This window comes from Bactrocera tryoni, chromosome 5 (assembly GCF_016617805.1).
Source record: "Bactrocera tryoni isolate S06 chromosome 5, CSIRO_BtryS06_freeze2, whole genome shotgun sequence".
Lineage (NCBI taxonomy): Eukaryota > Metazoa > Arthropoda > Insecta > Diptera > Tephritidae > Bactrocera > Bactrocera tryoni.
The window spans coordinates 68,401,849-68,423,228 of record NC_052503.1 but is presented as its reverse complement, the minus strand read 5'-3'; the positions used below and the strand labels follow the sequence as shown (position 1 = coordinate 68,423,228).

General features: G+C 31.2%; 2 protein-coding genes across 5 annotated transcripts in view; one reads left to right on the top strand and one right to left on the bottom strand.

Moving 5' to 3' along the window:
• Positions 1 to 12: 12 nt before the first annotated feature.
• Positions 13 to 10,709, bottom strand: LOC120776687 (CCR4-NOT transcription complex subunit 7). 4 transcript variants are annotated; one of them, XM_040107568.1, is made up of 5 exons: positions 10,375 to 10,709; positions 9,469 to 9,934; positions 8,268 to 8,653; positions 7,787 to 8,204; positions 13 to 1,166 (listed from the first exon to the last, which is right to left on the bottom strand). In XM_040107568.1, the coding sequence occupies exons 3-5, from the start codon at positions 8,627 to 8,629 to the stop codon at positions 1,041 to 1,043; spliced, it is 906 nt and encodes a 301-aa protein (XP_039963502.1). In that variant the 5' UTR covers positions 8,630 to 8,653; positions 9,469 to 9,934; positions 10,375 to 10,709; the 3' UTR covers positions 13 to 1,040. The 4 variants fall into 4 exon arrangements, with proteins under 4 accessions (XP_039963502.1, XP_039963501.1, XP_039963499.1 ...); XM_040107567.1 differs by having other exon boundaries at positions 8,268 to 8,632; positions 10,375 to 10,708; XM_040107565.1 differs by lacking the exon at positions 9,469 to 9,934.
• A 428-nt stretch (positions 10,710 to 11,137) lies between these two features.
• The window catches only part of LOC120777683 (sodium-independent sulfate anion transporter), a 28,418-nt gene continuing 18,175 nt past the window's right edge, over positions 11,138 to 21,380 (top strand). The window contains exon 1 of the mRNA XM_040109153.1: positions 11,138 to 11,377. The gene's annotated coding sequence lies outside the window, so the exon portion shown is untranslated. The remainder of the gene's footprint in view (positions 11,378 to 21,380) is intronic.

Here is a 21,380-nt window from a genome sequence, read left to right as displayed (position 1 = left end):
ATACTACAATCATTTATTTATTTTTTGTTTTTTTGGATCTTTATTTTTTCTGCTTATTAAAACTAGCGGTTTCTTCCATTGGTTTTTTTTATGTTGTATAATTGTTATTTTTTCTACTACAATACAAGTGTTAAATTTTAATTAATTTTTGTTTTATTATTTTCACTTACAAGGAAGGGACGACACAACGTTTACAGTGGAGTATATATATTGCTACGTACGTTTGGTTTTTTCTTTAACTTTCATTTGTTTAAATTATGTTAACATACAATTAGAGTTTTAAGTTTAAGTGTAGCTTAAAATTTCTAACTTACATACACATATAATATTTATACATATATATATTAATATCTTTAATTATTTATCAGCAAAACAATCAATCAGATATAATAATTAACGATTGCAATTGTTATTGTTGTATTCTTTTTAGTTAATAATGATAGAAATTGTAGCGGTTTGCGTTAAAAAATATTATTACGTTTACTATTGTTGCACATTTAATTACGTATTACATAATATAGAGTGTCTGTGTATGTGATTGTGTTGTGTGTATACTAAAAATTGCCAATTTCGTATAAATATTAACTGAAGTTAGCACATAGATATGTTTTTTAAATAAATAATTGCTATTTTCTAAGATTTTCATTCATATTTTTGCTGTCAAGTGTTTGCGTTTCTACTTTTTTAATATTATTTTGCATGAAAAGTTTTGCGGTATGTGTTTCTCTTGCATGTTTAATTTTGAAAAATTATTATTTTTTAACTGCGCTTATACATCTGTATGTGTTTGCCTGTTGGTTCGCCCTCCTTGTTTACAAATTGTTCTTATGCCATTTGCGTTTGTTTCTGCTTAAATTTAACCCATTTGCTGCAACGTCTTTACTTTTCTAAACAGTCAGTTTTTTGTTGCTGTTGTTGTTGTTTTTCGAAAATTTTTCCCCCACAAATACAAAAAAGTATCATCTTCAGAACTGCGCGACATTTCCAACTCCCCACAATTAGTTAATCGCCGTATTCGCCGTGCGTTCAATAAAAACGAATCACGTTGCATTGTTGTTGTCGCCGTTGTTCTCGTGGAAATTCGTGCCATTTACGATGAAGGATGTGCCGAGTCCATAGAGATGGCCACAATATTTAGCATTGTCGATATTGTCCTCGAAGAACATCTGCAAGTTGGAGAAAATAAAAGAAAAAAACATGAAGAGCTATATTTCAGCAGAAGGCAGGGAAGGTAAAATATGAATTTGTTTTTTAAATTATATAAAGTGTCTAAGAAATAAATTGTAATATAAAGTATAGCTATGTGGTAATGACTTTTGCTATAATAGTGAAGAAAATATTATAATAATAGTTATAAGTTGTTAATAATTAACAGCTGGAATAATAAGGAAAAGGAGTAAAAGCAAAAAATACTTAAAGCAATAAAAATATGCTAAAAACACTGATTTTTAATGCAAACTATAGTAACAAGTTTAAAATATTAAACACACTTGAAAAGAAAAATAAAAAACACACTTGAAAAAAAAATAAAAAACACACTTGAAAAAATAAAAAACATACATAAAAAAACACACTTGAAAAAAAATAAAAAACACACTTAAAAAAAAAAAAAAACACACTTAAAAAAATAAAAAACACACTTAAAAAAAAATAAAAAACACACTTAAAAAAAATAAAAAACACACTCAAAAAAATTAATTATTTTCTTAGAATAAATTAGTTATTGTTTTTTATATTTAAAGAGATTCTAAATATATTGAAATTTACAACAAAAAAGAAAACAATTAAAAAAATAAAAAAAAAATACATTTAAAATAGTCAAAAGAAAAAATAAACAAAATTTTTAAAAAACTTTTGAATGAATTTCCACAATAAAGCTTAACACTCTCAGGAACAAAAAAAATTATGTTTATATATAAAACATTGTTTTAGGATAATTAAAAATAATTCAAAAATTATTAATTAAAAAAAAACACCCTTAAAAAATATAATTTAAAAAAAATGTACAAATTAAAAAGAAAAGAAAAAAGTTAAAAAAGTAAAAAAATAAATGACATTTAAAAAAAACAAATTAAATAATAAAAAAAGATGCAAATTAAAAAATAAAAACAAATTAAAAAGAAAAAAATATAAATTAAAAACAAAAAAAAAATAAATAAAAAGTAAGAAAGAAATAAAGTTAAAAGAAAAGTAAAAAAAAAAAACAAATTAAAAAATAAAGCTTCAAAATATAAACCAAAGATAATGTCAAATCAATATTAAATAAAAGTGTACAAGAAAAAGTGTAAAATAAAAGTGTACAAGAAATTAAACCAAAAAATTAAAAAAATTGCATTAAAAAATAAAAACTTCAATTAAATAAATAGAATTTAAAATATAATTTAAAATTTAAAACAAAAAAAGTACAAATTACAACAAAAATGCAAATTTAAAAACTATGAAATTAAAAAAGTTTCAAACATAAATAAAAACTAAAAAAAAAGAAATTAAAAGAAAAAAATTAAAAAACAAAAAAAATTTAAAAATAATCAAAATAAAAGAAAAGTTACAAAATATTAAGAAAAAAGGATAAAAAAACAAAAGAAAAGCAAAAAATACGAATTAAAAAATATTAAAGCGATGCAAATAAAAAAGAAAAGTAAGAAAATTATAACAGTTTAATAAAAAAACGACAAATAAAACAAAAGAAAAGTTAAAAATAATAAGAAAAAAATAAAAGAATACACATACAAATACAAAAACAAAAAATTAAAAGAATAGTAAAAATATCGAATTAAAAAATATTAAAAAGATAAAATTAAAAAAGAAATTAAAGAAAATTAAAAAATCCAATTCCAAACTAAATACAAATTAAAAAAACACAATACAAAAAAAACTTAAAAAAAATAAAAGGCAAGAAAATTAGATTAACATTTCATAATACAAATATAAAGACAAAAAATTAAATGAATAGTACAAAAAATACGAATGAAAAAATATTAAGAAGAAAAAGAAAGAAATAAAAAAAATACAAAATTAAAAAAAAGTCAAAATAAAAAATACAATTTCCAAACACAAAATAATTAATAGTTTACGCAAGAAATCCGGACATACACACTTTTTATGTCAAACATTTATTTAGTTAATAAATTCATTGTTTTTTATTAATATTTTTCTAAAATAATTAAAGCTATATATGTATTTATTTACTAAGTGCAAATGCTTATAAATATAATATTTGAGTGAATTTTTTTTCGAAAACCTATTTTTTCTAAGTGTAGACGTAAATGTAGTAATTATTTAGCGAATGGTATATTCTGCCAGATCTAAACGGGTTAAAATGGCTTTTTAGATTCTTCAAGAGGTTAGAAAATAAAAATAGTTGAAATATTGATTAAGTTTTAGTAAAGATAGAATTTTATAAATTCATTTATTTGATTTAGTTTTCTTTATTTTAATTTAGATATATGTAGCTTTGAAGATTTTTAATTGCTTTTAATGATTTTTTTCAGTACTTTACTAATGTGAAATAATTGAAATAAATTTTTACTTTTTTTCCAATGCTTGTAAGTAAAATTATTTAAAAAAAAATAAATATTAAAAAATATATAAAAAATGCTAAAAAAAATATACAAAGAAAAATAAAAAAAAAATATAAAAACTAAATAAAAAAAAATTAAAAATAAAAAAATTAAAAAAAAAAATAAAAAATTAAAAGAAACACAAAAAAAAATAAAAAAAAAAAAAAAAAATAAATAAAAATAAAAATATTAAAAATGCTAAAAAATATATAAAGAAAAATAAAAAAATAAATAAAAAAAAAATAAAAATAAAGAAAATATTAAAACAAAATAAAAATATTAAAAAAAATAAAAAAGAAACAAAAAAAAATAAAAAACAAAAAGGAAAACATAAAAAAATACAAATTAAAAAAAAAAAAAGTACAACAAAAAAAAAATATGGAAAAAAAGTTTAAATAAAAAATTAAAAAAAATATAGAAATTAAAATTAAAAAAATATAGAAATAAAAAATAAATAGAAATAAAAAATTAAAAAATTTAAAAAATATGTACAATTTTCAATATTTACCCCAAAAATATTCTTGCTTGTTTAATAGTAAAATGAAATGTTACTATATTGTAGTTTTGCACAATAAAAATTTCTATTTAATACAAAAACAAAAAAAATTTAAATAGCAAATACTGTTAAATTTTTCCTCAAATATTAACTTCACTGCAGCCAAAAACTCCCCGTATGGCAATTAATTTTATTTATATTCGAAATAATTCCAGAGTGCCACCTAGTAAACATTTTCTGAGCTATGATAACATTGTATATTTTTTCTATTCTTTTATTTTATTTTTATTTATTTTTTGTTTGTTTTATTTGAAGTTTGTATTTATTTTTGCATATTAAATTACTTATTTCTTTAAATTTATGTCGATATAATTTCGTATATGTAACAATTTTTACTCCTTTTTTATAATTTGGAGCTAAATCCCTAATAAAATTAAAAAAATATTTTTCTTCCCCCGATTTTCAAGAAAATACTTTACAAAATATTTTAAATTAATACTTAAATACTAATTTTGCATATTAAATTTTCATTTCTTCAGCTCAATCCAAATGTAAACGCTGCATTGCGTCAAGCTTTGTATGTATTGTGTTTTTATTTGAAAAAAATCAAAAGCAATGCGATAAGTATTATTAAACTACAAAAAAGACCTCAATTAGAGTTCAAAATTAAAAAAAAAATTAAATTTATTTTTAATTTAAAACAAATTATAAAAAAAAAATTAAAAAAAAGTATTAAAGAAGCAAACACATTTTTTTTTTAATAATTTCAAGTTTAAAATTTTTTTATATAATTTTCCATTATAAAAAAAATATAAAGCGGCTGCATTATGATTTTTTTTTTTCGAATTAAAATTCCAAAAATCGAATTTCTTATTTTAAAATTTATTTTCTAAGCAACTACCCTACTCTAGGCATACCGCAACGCAAAAATTTCAGCAAAGTTTAACTGTATGATCTCAGCACAGTTATTTGCAACCGCTCAGTTATAGTTTGCTTTCCACTAAACCTACATATTAGCAACGTGACTTATACATATATGGTATATATGTATGTATGTAGACATATAGTAACGCTATACACAATAACAATTGCTTACTTCACAGTTTCCACGCTTTTCGTTTGGTTTTGCTCCAAGAAATGAAAACTCAAATTGATAGTTTGCTTTTATTTCGCATTTTTTAATAACAACAATAACAAAATAATTTTTCCAATTAAATATTCAATTTTTTTGCATATTTTAAAATCAAAAATTCAATTCAACGAGTGTATATAATAAAAATTATAGTAAGTTACTATTAGTTAGCAATAAAAAAATGAGAAAACAAAACAAATTTGTAGAAAACTTAAATTAAAAAAAAAAAAAAATTTTTTTTAATAATTCATATTGGTTAAAAACAATACTGCTACATTTGGAAAATGCTAATTCATGAATTCCAAATAAATAACAAACGTTCGAGTGCAGAGATTTGCAATAATAAACTTAAAATTAAAAAATATTTAAGTGGCCAAAAAGTGCATGATGTTATGATGGTTAATTATGAAATTTTGAAAAAAAAAAAAATATATAATAATAGATGAAAAAAATTATGATATTAAAAAAATACATTTAAGGATTAATTTTTATAAAAAAAAATGTAAAATCAAATAATTTCCCTTTTCTTTTTTTGGGCGTGAATTATGGCATTTTGAAAAAAAAAAAAAAAAAAAGGAAAAAACAAAACAAAACAAAAAACAAAACAAAAAAACAAAAGAAAAAAACCAAACAAAAAAAATTATAAAAATTATTAAAAATTTTAACAAGGTTTTTTAATTTGTATAAAAAATGTAAACATATTTTTTCTTTTCAGCAAAAATGGTGGTAGAAAGTGAATATTGTTTTTGTTAAAAAAAATAATAATAAATAGCAGAAATAAATTCAAGATTTATTCAAATGCGCTAATGAAATAATATTTCATTGAATGATTTTTTGATTAAAAAATTAAAAATAATCCTAAATTAAGATTTTTTTGCAAAGAAAATTAATAAATAACAGAAATGAACTCGAGATTTATCGTTATGCTAATAAATCATTTCATTGGATGATTTAAACATTTTTAACAAATTTAAAAAGTTTAATAGAGCTGCTGACAATAATTGCAGTTAAGTTTTACGCAAGTGAAAGTATTGTTTTTTATTAATTTTGTTTGTTTAGAAGCTAATGTAACAACATTATTCTTTTTATTATAACAACGATGAATTTAAAGCAAAAAAAAAATCAAATTAAAATCACTTAGCTTTACAATTTAAGATAAAAATTTAATTACAAAAAAAAAAATTTAAAAAAATTAAAATTTTATTGAAAAAAAAAAAATTTAATTACAAAAAATTAAAATTTTTTATTGAAAACAAAAAAAAAAAAATATTTAAATAAATTTTTTTATTAAAAAAAGGTCTTGAAAAATTCAATTCAATTTATAAGTGCAATTTATAATTTTGTAAAAATAAAAAAATTCAAAAAATTTTTTGCAATTTTTTAAAGAAAACGGAACTAAGACCAGCAGCTTCTGCTTTAAATAATCTAATATGAAAATACAAATTTTCAAGTAAGAAGCTCAACGGGTTTTTGCTGAGCGCAAACTGAATAATACAAAGAAAATTCAAATTCAGCGTAAATAAATTAAAAGCAAAGCAAATAGTATGCTTTTTATTGTTTATAAGCTACAACCTATGACTAAAAATAGTTTTTATAAATTCGCTAATGCATTTTTTTGGAACGCCTAAAATGGAAAATAATTCAAGGTTATAATTTAATATTTTAGGAAACGTAACGCGCGGAAAAAACCAATTAAATGAAATGCAATAATGAATGCGTGAGAAAGTAATTATTTTTTGTAAACAATTTAGAACAATAATACCGTTAAAGTGTTTACTAAATTTGCACAGTGAAATTTTTTGTTTGTAGAGAGAACAATATAACAATAATGCTGCGCCAAAGGAGGAAAAAAACAAAAAAAATCGGCCACGAATTTAAAATTTAACATCGGATAATGTAATATAATGATTACTGATTAAATCCAATATCTAGTCAATAATAATAATTAAGCCTCTTCGGGCGCAAAAATCTGGGCAATGAACATATGAGGGAATAAATAATTTATATGCGCGAGTGTGTGTATGTTAAAATGTTAATGTTAATGATTTGTAGGCAATTGCAGTCTTTTCTGGTGCACCGACTGCATTTCAAAGCAGTTAGTCGAAATTTGTGTAACGCGCTTGTGCGCGGCACGAATTATTTTTAAATAACAAAAAATGTTAAATAAATAAGAAAAAATGAACAAGAACATGACTCAAGTGAAATGTGGTAAACATTAACGCACATGTTAATTGAAAAATGCATTATTTGCGCGATATTTGAAAGTTGAATTGAATTTTCTCATGTTCACTGACTCTTTCTTTAAGGAATTATATAATTGTCTATATAGGTTAGTTAGACGCAGCTAACTTCTTCAAAAACGCCTCTCGTGCTCGTATGAGTTACTCGTATTGTTATTAATATTAATTTATATATGTTTCGTTACGTTACATACTAACGTTTCATTATGCTTTCGCTTTTTTGTTAGTTTTGTTTTGTTTTCTTGTTCTAAGTTTTCATTTCAAATATAACGTTGTTATTGTTGTTGTTATACTCGACCGCTTGGTCGAGATATGTCGACGTTGGTTCAATAATAAAATTCTTATTGTCATTATGTACCTCACGCATTTTGAAGAATGCCATTCCGGTTAGCAGCGCATCAGAACCGGCCTGATGTTGTGGTCCGACACGTCGCAATTCCAATTGATCGGCCACCTCTTGTAGGCCACCTTTCAAATTCTTACACGATTTCATCAGATATTTAATATCATATATGTTGGGGAAATAGATGCGCAACAATTCGAAAAATTCACTCTCATCAGCGGGTAGATGTTGATCGGTTAACAATTTGAGTAGATAACCAAAATCGTAGCCAGAATGAAAGCACAGCCATTTGATGTTGTCCACAAGCACAATACCGGAGGACATAAGTAATTCGGCAAAGTCGAGTGGATCAATGCCATCCTCTTCATGCTTTTTGAATTGTATGCCGGAGTTTTGTAGCAGATCAATTGAGTCCTGCGCATACATATCCTCACTGCGGTATATAAAATATTTTTGTAAATACATCACACAATATTATTGCTAATTTTGCACTAACCTTAAATTAAATTTAAAATTAAACTGCCACGTTGAGTAACCGGGCGGTGTTTTGCCCTCGTCATCCATGAATGTCAGTCCGAGTTGTATGATGCGCAGCAAATCGACATTACAACGTAACAGTTGATAGTGATAATCGGCCGTGGAACGAAATTCGCCAACGGGACGCGCTACAACGCCGGGAAATTCGGTATCCATCGCTACATAGTGGTATTTTTGCACGACTTTACGTATTGTGCGGAATTCCTCCTCAAGATTATGCTTCCAAACATCACGTATGCCGCACTCTTCATTGCTTGGTATGTTCACGCTATGGCTAACGGCGCCTGAGCCGTGTCCGGTACCGCTTATGGCAGAAGGCATTGCCTGAAAGTAAAAATTCGGGCGCTATATATTAGCACAAACAATAGGGTGTGGTTAAAATCATATTTCAAACAAAAGAAAATAAAATCAAAAGCAAAATAATAATTGTAAATATAAAATAAATAATTATAATTATAAAAAAAAAGAAATAAATAATTTAAAAATAAAAAAAAGCTTTAGGCATAATAATAAAATGTAAACAATTAAATATACGTGTAAGCATGTATGTATTGTACATAAAATTATGGTATAAGCACAAATAGCTTGTTTATATGCACATATGTGTTACTTAGTTATTATATTATATGAATACAGCCGGTATTTGATATATCATTTACTTAGGCAAACTGCAGCCATTTATGAAAAAAAAAATTAAAATATAAAATAATTTCTAAACGTGTATTAAAAACTTTTATACTGCAATGAAATATGGTGGCTCATAAAATAAAGCTTTGTATAAAATATATTTTACAAAAACTAACCACAAAACTTAAAGGACACAGATTTAGACAAGTAGGGAAATTATTTACAACAACTGAAGGCAAATTGTGGTCTATTTAACTTTGGCAAGAATGTCTATGATAAAAGCATGTATCATTTATATGTATTGGAACTGTTTTGATTACCGAATTACATTGCCAATTTTACTTTAGTGCATTAATGTTTTAGGGGTAGTAAACTTTTTCAATTAACAAAAGTAACATTTATAGGCAAGTTTAAAACAGCTAGCCAACGAACAAATTTTGTTTTAAGCAAGCGTGCGAATATGTTTGTGTATGTGAATGCGACTTGGAAGAGCCCACTTTATTTTGGGGACAAAAGCATGTTGCGCTACTTACATCAGCTGTTGTAGGCTTTGCTGTTGCTGCTGTCTCAGCCACGTTGCTTTAAACCGACTGTATATTACAAAAATCTGCTACGCGTTTACTTCTTTTAGTACGTTTATTTTTTTCTGTTCTGTTTATAGGTAACCAAGTACTTCTTTTATTCTCACTAAAATTTACCAAATAAAAGTAACGTACGCACGCCTGACTTTGCGAAAAATAAATCTAAAACGATAATTCGTCCTAACGTATTGGTATCGCGTTTTAAGTTAGTGGTGGTGGTGGTTGTGGGCTGTTTGGCGCCAATCACCAGCAAGCGCTGTTTGTTTACTTTATTTTATCGTTTTAATTTTGAAGCGACATTCACTTGCACAATTTGTGTGCCCTTATTTTTTTGGCTACTTGATTGGATTTTACTTGATTATTAATTTTTCTTTTAAACTTGGCTTTTGCTTGATTGAAGCGTTAGCTGGGCGTATACCTGCAAGAGATTTAATACACACACTTATATATAGTATATGTACATATATAATATAGTTAATAATCGGTATAAACATCTAGGTAGTGATTTTTATACTTGGCCGTAGCATTGAATTTTTTGGATAATCGATATGTGCATTTGCATGAGAAGTAAACATCTTGAAGCGACCATAAATTGTTATGTTAAAAATACTGGTGTGCGAGTTACTATACAGTTCAATGCTGCAACCAAGACACGGTGCGAGCCAATCAAGTAAGCTGTTTATTATTTTTCTGGAATTCATTTGAATACTAAAAGTTAATGTGAAACTTTGACTAATTTTGTTCTTAATAGCTTGCCAATTCCACCACCGTACTTTTTTATATAATGCCCTCAACTATATGCATATTAAGTATAGTAGAATGTTTAATAATTCTTTGCAAGCGTGTACATACACTTACCCATTTCATATTTCCTTAATTTATTTAAGAGAATTTATCAAAATTTTAATTGTTTGTTTTTGCTGTATTGAATGGTGCTTCCGCGAATGGCGGTGCCCGATGCTTCCTCTTGTGCCACTTTATTTTTCGCTTTTATAAGCAAACTTATGTACCTTCTCCTATGGTTTTTCAGTAAATTCTTAAGCCAAGTTTTGCACTAGTTAAAAGGGCAAGTATTTAACAATTTCTTAACCGTTCTTGAGTAAAAATAAACGAAAAATTAAAAGAAAATATGTGCGCTATAGTAGGTTCGCGTTTTTTCTCGGCTACAGCAAATAAAATTCACAGTTCATGCCCGTTTAGCATAACCTTCCTTAACATGTATATGTTTCTCTCGCTCTCTCCTATGGACATACAGGAGTGAGCGATGTAAGTGCAATGTGAATTGCCGCATTGACTGTGTTACAAAAGAGTGCCACTGTTTAATTGAAGTTTATGCTTCTTCTTTTTTGCGTGCTGTTTAATTTGGTACAGTTTAATCCAGAATAAATTACATAAAATTTAAAAAATTTATTGTTGTGATATGTATGAAAAAAGATGTGCAAAATAGTTTTCGAAAAATCGATATGACAAATAATTTTAGAAGTTTTGGTAAGCATGTAACAAGATTTCTCGCAAAGTAATTAGAAGGAAAAAATTGTACAGTACGACATGAAATTATATTGACATTGTGTGCAGCAGCTGTTGGAAGTTTGCCTGACAGCTGTTGGAATCAGTCGGATAGTTGAATATTTGCGTGTAATTTATATTACCGCTAATTGTGGTTTTATTTTTAATCTATTAAAGTTTTAATGTTTATGTATAAAATACTCCAAAAGTTTATATGTCGCGAGAAATGATGTTATACAGTGAATATAGAATTTTTTAATGTTTAATACTTGCGCCTTCGCTCGCCAAACGATAAAGTGGACATTAGCATACATATATGCATGCATGTGTGTACGTAGAGTATTTAATACAAAAGGTGAGTGGCTTGCAAATGTAAGCATGAGAAAAAATTGCGGAATATAAACTATGGTGTGAATAAGTATAATTAATTTAAAACTGTTATAATGGGGGAAAGAACAGAATTATAAAAAGATGCATATGTTACAGTTGAGAGAAAATTGTACAAAATCAATCTGAAACTCCAGCGAAGAACGTATATATGCATGTATGTATGTATGAATGTATCTATCCGAAGTACGAATGGTTTCCGTTTCCGAGTGCATATCTACATACATACATATGTATGTATAAACTTTAATGTAACAGCTTATATGCAAAACTACGAGGAACTATTTTTTTTTTAATATTTTTAGTGTGAACGTGTTCCTGTGCGTTATCACAGAAAACTTTTGTGCATAACTAATGACCTTGTATATATTTTACCAGTCTATAGCTGATAACATTTACATTAATGTGCAAAATAAACGCAACAAAACGTTTCTTAAAGAGAATGTTTAATATAATACATAAAGTCATATTTTTTTTATACAATTATAGTGCTAAACAGTGAAATTAAATAACATTCAAATTCCTTTGACATCTGTAAATTTTCTGCTTCTAATAAAAACCTATAAAATATTTGTTTTATAATAAAAAAATTACTTGACTTTACGCTCAATAATAATAAAATAATATTCTTCACAACATTGTTGATAGTTCTGTTAATACAATATATTAGCAGCTGAAAGTTTTCGCGATTATCTCATAACGCTTTAGTATAGTATATTGCACCTGAGGTGGATTACGATATTGTTTGAGTAATTTATGTTTATTATTCTAAATATTTCATTATTTAGCCGGTTTTCATACATTCTACGTATATATGCGCATACATACATATGTATGTACATACATACATCTGTATATACATACATAAAAGTTTAACTATGCAATATAAATTAAATCACGTATTGATTTGAAATTCAACAGCATATTTGACGTGACCACTCAACATGTTTTTTAATGCTTTCATTTTAATTATATTTGCTTTCAACAAAAACCAGTTTATGAATATCGCTCTTACAGCGACACATTTGCGCATGAAAGCACGCAATAAATAAAGTCTCTTCTTGTACTTGTTGGTGTTTACAACATTTCGTTTTTCGTTGTCAATATTGGCAGCTTCCATCAACAACAATTGCAAAACTATAAGGTTATTGACTTCATTTTGTAGCTAAATGAGACACATAGGAATTAGAAATTCACAAAAGGAGTACATATACATACATACATAGGTGCTATATAAATATTTATAAGCAGAGTGGTGCTAAATTGATTTTTAAGTGCTAGTAAATTCCAAACATGTACGAAGTAGTAAACAAAATTATCAGATGTGTGCAATAAAAAGCTATAAGTTCTGTAAAAATTAATTAAAGTTCAATTAAGTGCGTGCCATTTCGTTCCTATATTATCTTTTAACAATATTGCAAAATTTTCTAATTTTCTGTAAGAGCAAGTTGAAAATATATTGATATTGTACTTAAAAACGCTTAAATTTTATGTAAACATATTTTATCTATTATATAACTTAATTTACTTAATATTACTAAACAAATTTTGCAAGTCAAAAAGTTGGCGTTTCGGCTGTTTCAGGTAATCTTAAAGAGCAATAATTGTTAATTGCAACTAATATATCAGGTTTGGTTAGATAATGTCTTTAGGATGCCTGCGCTTGACGCGAATTTTAACAGACCCTGCGACCTCACTATCGATACCTTCTCCAGTGTATCATACCGTGAGGACCCCAGTCGCTTACAGCGTAGTCTTGCCAATGGGAGACAAATACACAAGAATACTCCATTGTTTCCCTGAACTACACATTTCCTGCAGTCTTCTCGATCTGACAGTCTCAACCTGCGGGTGTGTGTCGCCACCAGACCCATCATGTTCCTACAGTCAAGTGCCAATCGAATTGTGTGTACTTCCGATCTACCGTTTTGCATTTGACTTTTGCAGTTTTCACCCAGGTAGCTCGTTCTATTTGGTTTTGATTTTCTTTACTATGCTTCTTTGGAGATCGATGTATAGACAATGCATGGGTTTCCCAATGTTGATCACGTTTTCAGATGTTAGCTGTACACCATTTTTGACAATCTCGTCGACTATTTCATTGCCATCGATGCTGTTTTCCCTGGCACCCAGTAGAAGTGAAGTAGCTTACTTCTAGTAACACTTTCCACTGCTGCTCTGCTTCCCAAGACACTTCTGGCCGAGATGCGATACGAGGTTACCGCCTTGATTTCTGTTTGGCTGTCTACGTAGATCTTGACTCTGGAATCGCCTGCAGGTGCATTAAAGGCAAGCTCCGCGGCTTTAACAATAGCAATATCGATAACTCAGCTTGAAATATACTGTAGTGGCCCGGTTGCCTCAAAGTTTTCAGCAAAGAGGTCTATAGTTGGCAGTTCATGAGCCGCCGTTGGAGTTGTTCTTAAAGCTCCTGTTATGCACAGTGCAGGGAGCCTGACCTCTTTCCATTGGCTTCCGGTAGGTGGATTTCCGCACGCAATATTCTTTGCTGAATTCCGTAAATATGTACATATATCTTGTTAAATAAATAAGTTTTCCAAACAAGAACTTGATTTTGAGCGATCAGTTTGTAAGACAGCTATATGCTATAATGTTCCATAATTAGCGGTTTCGACAAATGGAAAGAAAATTACGTGTCTAAAATTTCACATCGAATGGAGGGTCTAGTCCGTTCAAGAGTAAGGTTCAGAGAAGTTGTCATCGCGGTCAGCCGACGGTAGACATTGGAAATGTGTTGTTTCGACGGGGTCGGACCATAGGAAAAGGGGTGTCAGATGTGTAGGGTTAGCTGGGTATGCAATGAGGTGGTTTGAGTCATGCAGGGACTCGTTGCATGCTGGACATATATTTGGTATATCGGGGTCGATTTTCGGTAAGTAGGTGTTTAACCTGAAACAGTATTCAGAAAGAAGCTGCTCAAGGGTCACTCTTGATTATCGCGGCAATTCGAGCTCGTCGTCCGCAATGGGTGGTAGTTTGACTCCAAGTACGCCATTCGTTGAGAGGGAGTCGGTGAAGGTGTTTATGACTCCTAGGTTCCGCTTCATTATGCTCTTTAACTGGCCTCACTGTGTAGCTGTTCGATAGGAGACATTAAGACGCATCCAGTTATAGTCCGGGGCATGGCTAAATCGACTCAGGTGGACTAATTGATGGTATAATTTATATTTGTATATGTCCGAAGTTTATTTCTGGGTGTTACAAACTTCGTGGCAAACTTAAAATACCCTATTTAGGGTATAAAAACGGAGTCTATATTTCTCTTTGTAGAAGATGACTTTTTTCAATGTGTCATTTTCCCCGCAATAATTCAGACTGTGTGGTTTGGCCATTTCCAGGTAGTCGATGCAGATCAGATCTTATGCATTGCAGAAAACGGTTGTCTTTATCTTTTCGGCCGATACGCCTTCTTCGGTGTAGGGTAATTCAATGTCATTACTATGGTCGGCTATCAATAGCCATTGCAATATCGCAGCGCATTTTTCTGACGGACAAATTCATCACAGAGACGTATATGTATGTAAAGGGTCATACAAATAGAGGTACTTTTTTCAATAGCCTTTCTTTGACAGATCAAAAAGTAGTGAACCTCGTAATGGATCAGTCTTCAAAGTGATGTTATCACAATTTGAGTGTGAAGTTTGTAGAAACTCGCTTCTCAATGTTAGCGCTTTGTTATTGTAATTGTTTGTTTTTGTCGTGTATGAGTAATATCAGCTGCAAAGTCTGATAAGCTCTTGATATTTTTAACATACAGTTTATATCTTGCAAAAATTTTTATTCGTCATTTATGATAATTTGTAATCATTTGCGGTACGTAAATGTGTCGTACGTACATATAAAAATACCACGTTTGCCAGTTGGTCGAATTTTTCTGCGGAATTCAAAGTTCATTGCTGACCGCGTAGAACTTCATAAAAACGCGTATTATCGGGGGCTGTATCGCACGTTTTATATTTGCCGGTAAATCGTTTTATGTCTGAAGCTGTTCCCAATTAGATAACGAGAGCAGATATTAATTTATATTCGTTGCCTCTGTTAGGTATATGACCGCGGTTCGCACCTCCCTCAAGCTTTGCAAGGCCGTTCTCACAATGGAATGGTCGGTATGTAACTTTATCCTTCAGCGTGCAAGAAAATACCTTTAACTCGAGGTTGATCTATCGATCACGCGCAGACAAAGTCACCTTTGCAGTTCAGAAGTGTTCGTTTTGTCTTACAAAATAAAATGTAGATCAACGTCAATCAAACTGCAAACGTTTGAATGACCTGAGCTGTGTTTTTGTGTGGAAAACGTTGGACAGTAGGACAGCTCTGTTCTAAAGGATGGTTTTCACTTTGGCTTCGGCTTGAACTCAGTCATGAATAGAACCATTTTTTACTTGTACTTGAAAGCCTTTGAAAGCAGCCTTAGATTTTTACGCTTCTAACTTTTTGTATGAGCTCTGTTTGTGGATCAAGTATTGTCCGGATTCTGCTCCAGACGAAGTGAGTATTCGCAAATTCGTTGCAAATCATACGACCTCTGAAAATGATGAACACAGCGGATCGCCGAAAGGAGATATACATACGTTAAAAGAAGTAGTTTGGCACAATAAACACTCTTATAAAATCATAAGAATATGTTAGACAGATCGTGCATCTTTGGTAATACGAAATTTTAATGCTAAGTGGTGACCGCGCGAGCTCACAAACGATTAAAAACAGCACTTCGCAGACCCAAACCTCTGAAACACTTTCTGGTCACAAATCTCTAAAGAATAGTAGTTTTCTTTACTGGCGTAGTTACCGCTTACGCGGTTATAGCCAAATTATAGCCAAATTAACAACAGAATGGTCGCTGGAGTGAATATTTACATCAGTGCTGAGGAAATCAAGGAGACTGAGGCTGAATTTAAAGCAAAGGACTGGATACGACAGGATACTGATATTATCTCGTTTTGTTCACTTAGAGAGAAGAGAGAGATTATTAGATAGTGTTACCGAACTTTACCGAACAAATCACGGTTTGATCCTCGAAATAACAGCCCTTGGCCGCATAAAATCTGGGGCAATTCAGAAAAACGGCTGTTGTGATCTTAGATACTTTCAGTCAATATAAATAGTAATTTCAATATAAACCTCTTTGACAATTTTATTTTAGATTTCTGAGAGTTTCAAGGGTTTCTTTCACCAGATCATTAATTTGTTTTCGAATTTTCTTACCCGAATATGACATATAATCCATCCATCGAGTGTATCGAGCGTGAAAGATCTCTAAATCTATCTTTAACGGATAGCCCACCGTCAACAAACTGATTGGACCTTATCAGTGTGGCTTTGGACCTGACAAATCAACAACCGACCAGATATTCATCATTCGCCAAATCTTGGAAAAGACCCCTGAAAGGAGAATCTACACACACACCACTTCTTCGTCGATTTCAAAGCTGCTTTCGACAGCACGAAAAGGAGCTGCATTTATGCCGCGATGTCTGAATTTGGTATCCCTGCAAAACTAATACGGCTGTGTAAACTCACGCTGCAATACCAAAAGCTCCGTCAGGATTGGGAAGCGCGCTCCGAACCGTTCGACACCAAACGAGGTTTCAGACAAGGTGACTTCCTATCGTGCGACTTTTTCAATCTACTCCGAGAGAAAATAATTCGACTTGCAAATCTGAACAGAGTAGGTACAATCTTCTACAAGAGTGTACAACTGGCGTACGCCGATGACACCATCATTGGTCATAACAACCGCGCCGTTAGTCCGGCTTTCTCCAGGTTTGACAAAGAAGCGAAGCAAATGGCTTTAGTAGTGAATGAAGGCAAGACGAAATTTCTCCTGTCATCAAACAAACAGTCATCCTATTAGCGACTTGGCACTCACGTCACTGTTGACATTCATAAATTCAAAGTCGTAGATAATTTCGACTATCTTGGAACCAGCATTAGCACTAACAATAACGCCAACCTCCAAATCCAACGCAGAATAACTCTTGCCAACAGGTGCTACTTCGGACTAGGCAATTAAGAAGTAAAGTCCTCTTTTGACCAACAAAGTCCAAATTCTACAAGTCACTCATCATTCCCGTTCTATTATATGGTGCAGAGGCCTGGACGATGACAACATCTTATGAGTCGGTGGTACGAGTTTTCTAGATAAAGGTTCTGCGTAGATTTATGGTTCTTTGTGCATTGGCAACGGCGAATATCGCAGTCGATGGAAAGATGAGCTGTACATGTTATACGCCGACATTGCCATAGTTCAGCGAATTAAGAGACAGCGGCTACGCTGGGTAGGTCATGTCGCCCGAATGGGTGAAAACACTCTAGCTTCGAGAGTATTCGACACAGTACATGCGGGGGCTAGCTTAGCCGCTATCGCTTGGAGATTATTAGCTCTCTCTTTTGGTGGAATAATTTTGTTTCCTACTTCGTTTCGCGATTTTTAAGTTGAAACAAAACTTTTCTCTGTATGCTTTTATTCCCTCGAGCGATTGAAACTACCAGATCAAACTAGTTAGTTTCAATAGTTAAGGTAAGATAATGCTGTTTCTATTTAAGTGTTCTTTGTTCTAAACCCTCTTAAAAAACTTGTGTCCCTTGCATTACTTTATATTTTTCCTTAACAACAAGCAAGCAAATGATATAATGTCTCGAGTATTTGCTTTGAGATTTTGTTTTTACTTAATTGAACAAGGTACTCATTATGGAGCACCATGTCATTGAAATATATTAGACCAAGTTATGTAATAGGGAAGCATTAAAAGTGCTGTAATCTTTTGATTATTATCATTTTATGCATCGAAGTGTTTCTAATATATTTGTAAATAGAACACTTCAAAATTGATTCAGTATCAGTAATTAAACTGAGGGATACTCTGCTGAATCAATATAAATCGGTAGAAAGTTCCTCGGGAAGTACACAAAGTACGAGGCAGCTCCGCTAAGTACAAAACCGCACTACCCGCTGACGCTAATATCGCTAAGAAAAATTTACTACTCATGTAGTACACACTCGTAGCCCACCACTTTAGCCGAATTGGTCTTCTAGTTTTTTGGAAGAGAAAAAACTCCGAGAACGACATAACGAGACAAAACTCGTGATCTCGTTTTGGCTGCTCGTCGTTTAAAGATGCGCAAAATAGCTGAAAATGTAGGCATTTCAAAAGACGACGTAGGTTATATCGTGAATGAAATATAGGGCATGAAAAAGTTATCGGCGATGCCGCATTTGCTCACCCCGGACAACAGGCGCAACCGTCAGACCACTTCAAAGCAGTTTTAACGCTATTTAAGAAACTACTGCGTATATTATGCATTATTTCGTGATGACAAAAAGAACTCGAAACGTACATAAGGAAGAGTCGATACAGTAATCTTCCTACGGCTAACCTGCACCGAAGCGGGCGAAGCCTATCCTATAAGACAGAAAGGTGATAAGCCCCGCCACGAAGGCATACTTTGAAAACCACCAGAAAAAGTATTTTTCGAACGGGTTAAGTAAGTAAGAGCTTTACTGGGTTAAATTAGGTTATGTCGCAGAGTTGATCTCAAATCGATGGATCTCACTTGGACAAATATTTGTCCTTTGAGTTAACCAAAAACTTTAAGGATAAAGTGCACGATCTCAGATCGAAAAGCATTTTGAGTATACCACAAATTCGATTAATATCGATCCCAGCCACTTCGCTAGGTCCTCCAAAGGTGTGTATACCGAGATATTACAATCTCAATCACGCTCGACAAAAGCCGGGAATAGAGGAGAAAGTGACAAGATGATTCCACCTCGCCTTCCTCGATGCAACTGTAACAAAGAGCGTCCGGCTATATTTTTAGTCGTACCGAGTAAACTAGCCAACCGACTCGCTTCCAATCGGATGAAATTGAGGGAAGAGTGCCCGTTCTTGCAAGCTCATCGGCTCTGCAGTTTCCGCTTTGACCGGACACGCTTATAAGTCCAATGTAGAAAAACTGTATAGAGTTAATATGAGGTTAGATTAAGTTAGGTTGTAGGATCGTGGATTCAAAGATAACGCAGGTTCCTACTTGCACAGCTGTGAACGAGGGTCCCTTTGGTTCCCAAAAAATGCGAAAGGAGACTTCTTCTTTATTGGCGTAGACATCGCTTACGCGGTTATAGCCGAGTTTACAGCAGGGCTGTTTTATTCCTTTCATTGGCGGTGTTTTTTACGTGGCGGGCTCCAAACCCAGTACTCAATCCGGGGGAGGGATGTTTCGCCTTTTCACTTTAGCTCGCCTTCAAATGGATGTTTTTTGGCTACACAGAGGATTTTTTGTTCTAACTCCGGAAGACGTGAGCTGCTTGAGTCATATATAAAATAATCGTTTCTGTTCATTCTCATGTGAATGGCGCTCAGAGAACTTTCCTCACTCGCGTGAACTTCTACACATTACTCCAACCTCCAAATGTTTCCGAATCTTTCGTTTTTTTACGTAGACTATCGTAACTATCGGGCCGCTCTCGTTTCTTTATCACTTCACTGTTGCGAAAAATATTTTTTACATCTTTTGCGAAACTAGATTACTGGGTATCCGACCTTCGTTTGTCAATTACTTAAAGCACTCGACTCATAACAGGATTTTTATTAATTTCATCAAACAAATTGCGTAATTTTTTTAATTGATAAGTATAACTATTGTTGAAATATTTCATTTATGTACAGTGTGTGCAAAATCTGACCGCACCTATTATTTAAACATTGCACTCGTTACGGAGCATATTGACCATTTCAATCGGTTAATCAATTCCAATTCCGCTTCCAATTAATACTCAACACTTTTGATATTTGCAATGCGTGTTTAGTAAACAAATAAAATGATTAAAAACAAGAAAAGAGCAGAAAAGTGAGAGGACCACCGTAAGTGAGTAATTTCTGCTTTGGCCCATATACATATTTACGCTCATAAACCATAAATGCTTTGTTTAACACAACTCAAATGAAAACCAAATTCTTCTAGTTTCTTATAGTCACTTCATCCTCAAAACGCGCCGATGCGTGGTACGGAGAGCAAGCTCCTAAGCGCCGTAATGCAGGTCAAACCGGAGCGTGCGCTCTACATTTTTGCTGCTTTCGACGTCAGCGCTCGTTCAGATCACTTAAGAATTTAGTAGACAGAACGTGACTATGACACAGTGGGTTCAAGTAGAGATTGGGGAAATTATTTTCTAAATTTTGACTATTAGTAAGAGACTTTGTTTGCCAATTTTCTGAGCGCGTTTTAAAGATCTGATGACTACTTAAAAAAATGCCCAATACCTTTTTAGAGATAGCTCACTTTACGAAGCAAAATTCCATTATTTATGAAGTTCTTTTCTTCAAAAGCAGTTTACCAATGGGGCGTCTGGCTCTATCTCACTAATGACTCGCATTTAAGACCGAAATCATCAAAATTTTGCATAAAAAGTTCTACTTGTATTAAGGCTTCCGAGTTGACAGTCCTTAGCCGAGTAAAAATCCGCGCCCGCCCCGGTTACGCAGAGCCGACTGTAGTGCGAACGGGTTTAAAGTTTTAAAGAACTCAAAAGCCATGTCTAAGGTTTTCAATTGGCTTCGCCAAAAAGCGCGTAAAAATCGGTTATGCCGGTAAGTAGCATCCAACATACAAAACTTTCTAAGAGCATATAATAAATGGGTTTTCAGGCTGTAAACACTGATCGGAGGAGCAACGAAGTGTGTCTTACAAGCATATTAATATTCGCAAGTGTATTAGGAACCTTACTCCATTTGAAACAGAATTTTTCGAACTTTTCACTCACACCTATAAAACTTTTGAAAAAATTGTCTCCTTTTTCAGTAACTTTCAGGACAAAAATCTTTCTTTTTAGCAAAAAATCGAATTTTTCCAAAAAATATTTTGCAAAATTTTGCTGTTGTTCATTTTTTAATTCTCAGCAATTTTTATATCTTGAACAGAGTACACTAAGTTTTCTAAAAAGCTTGTAA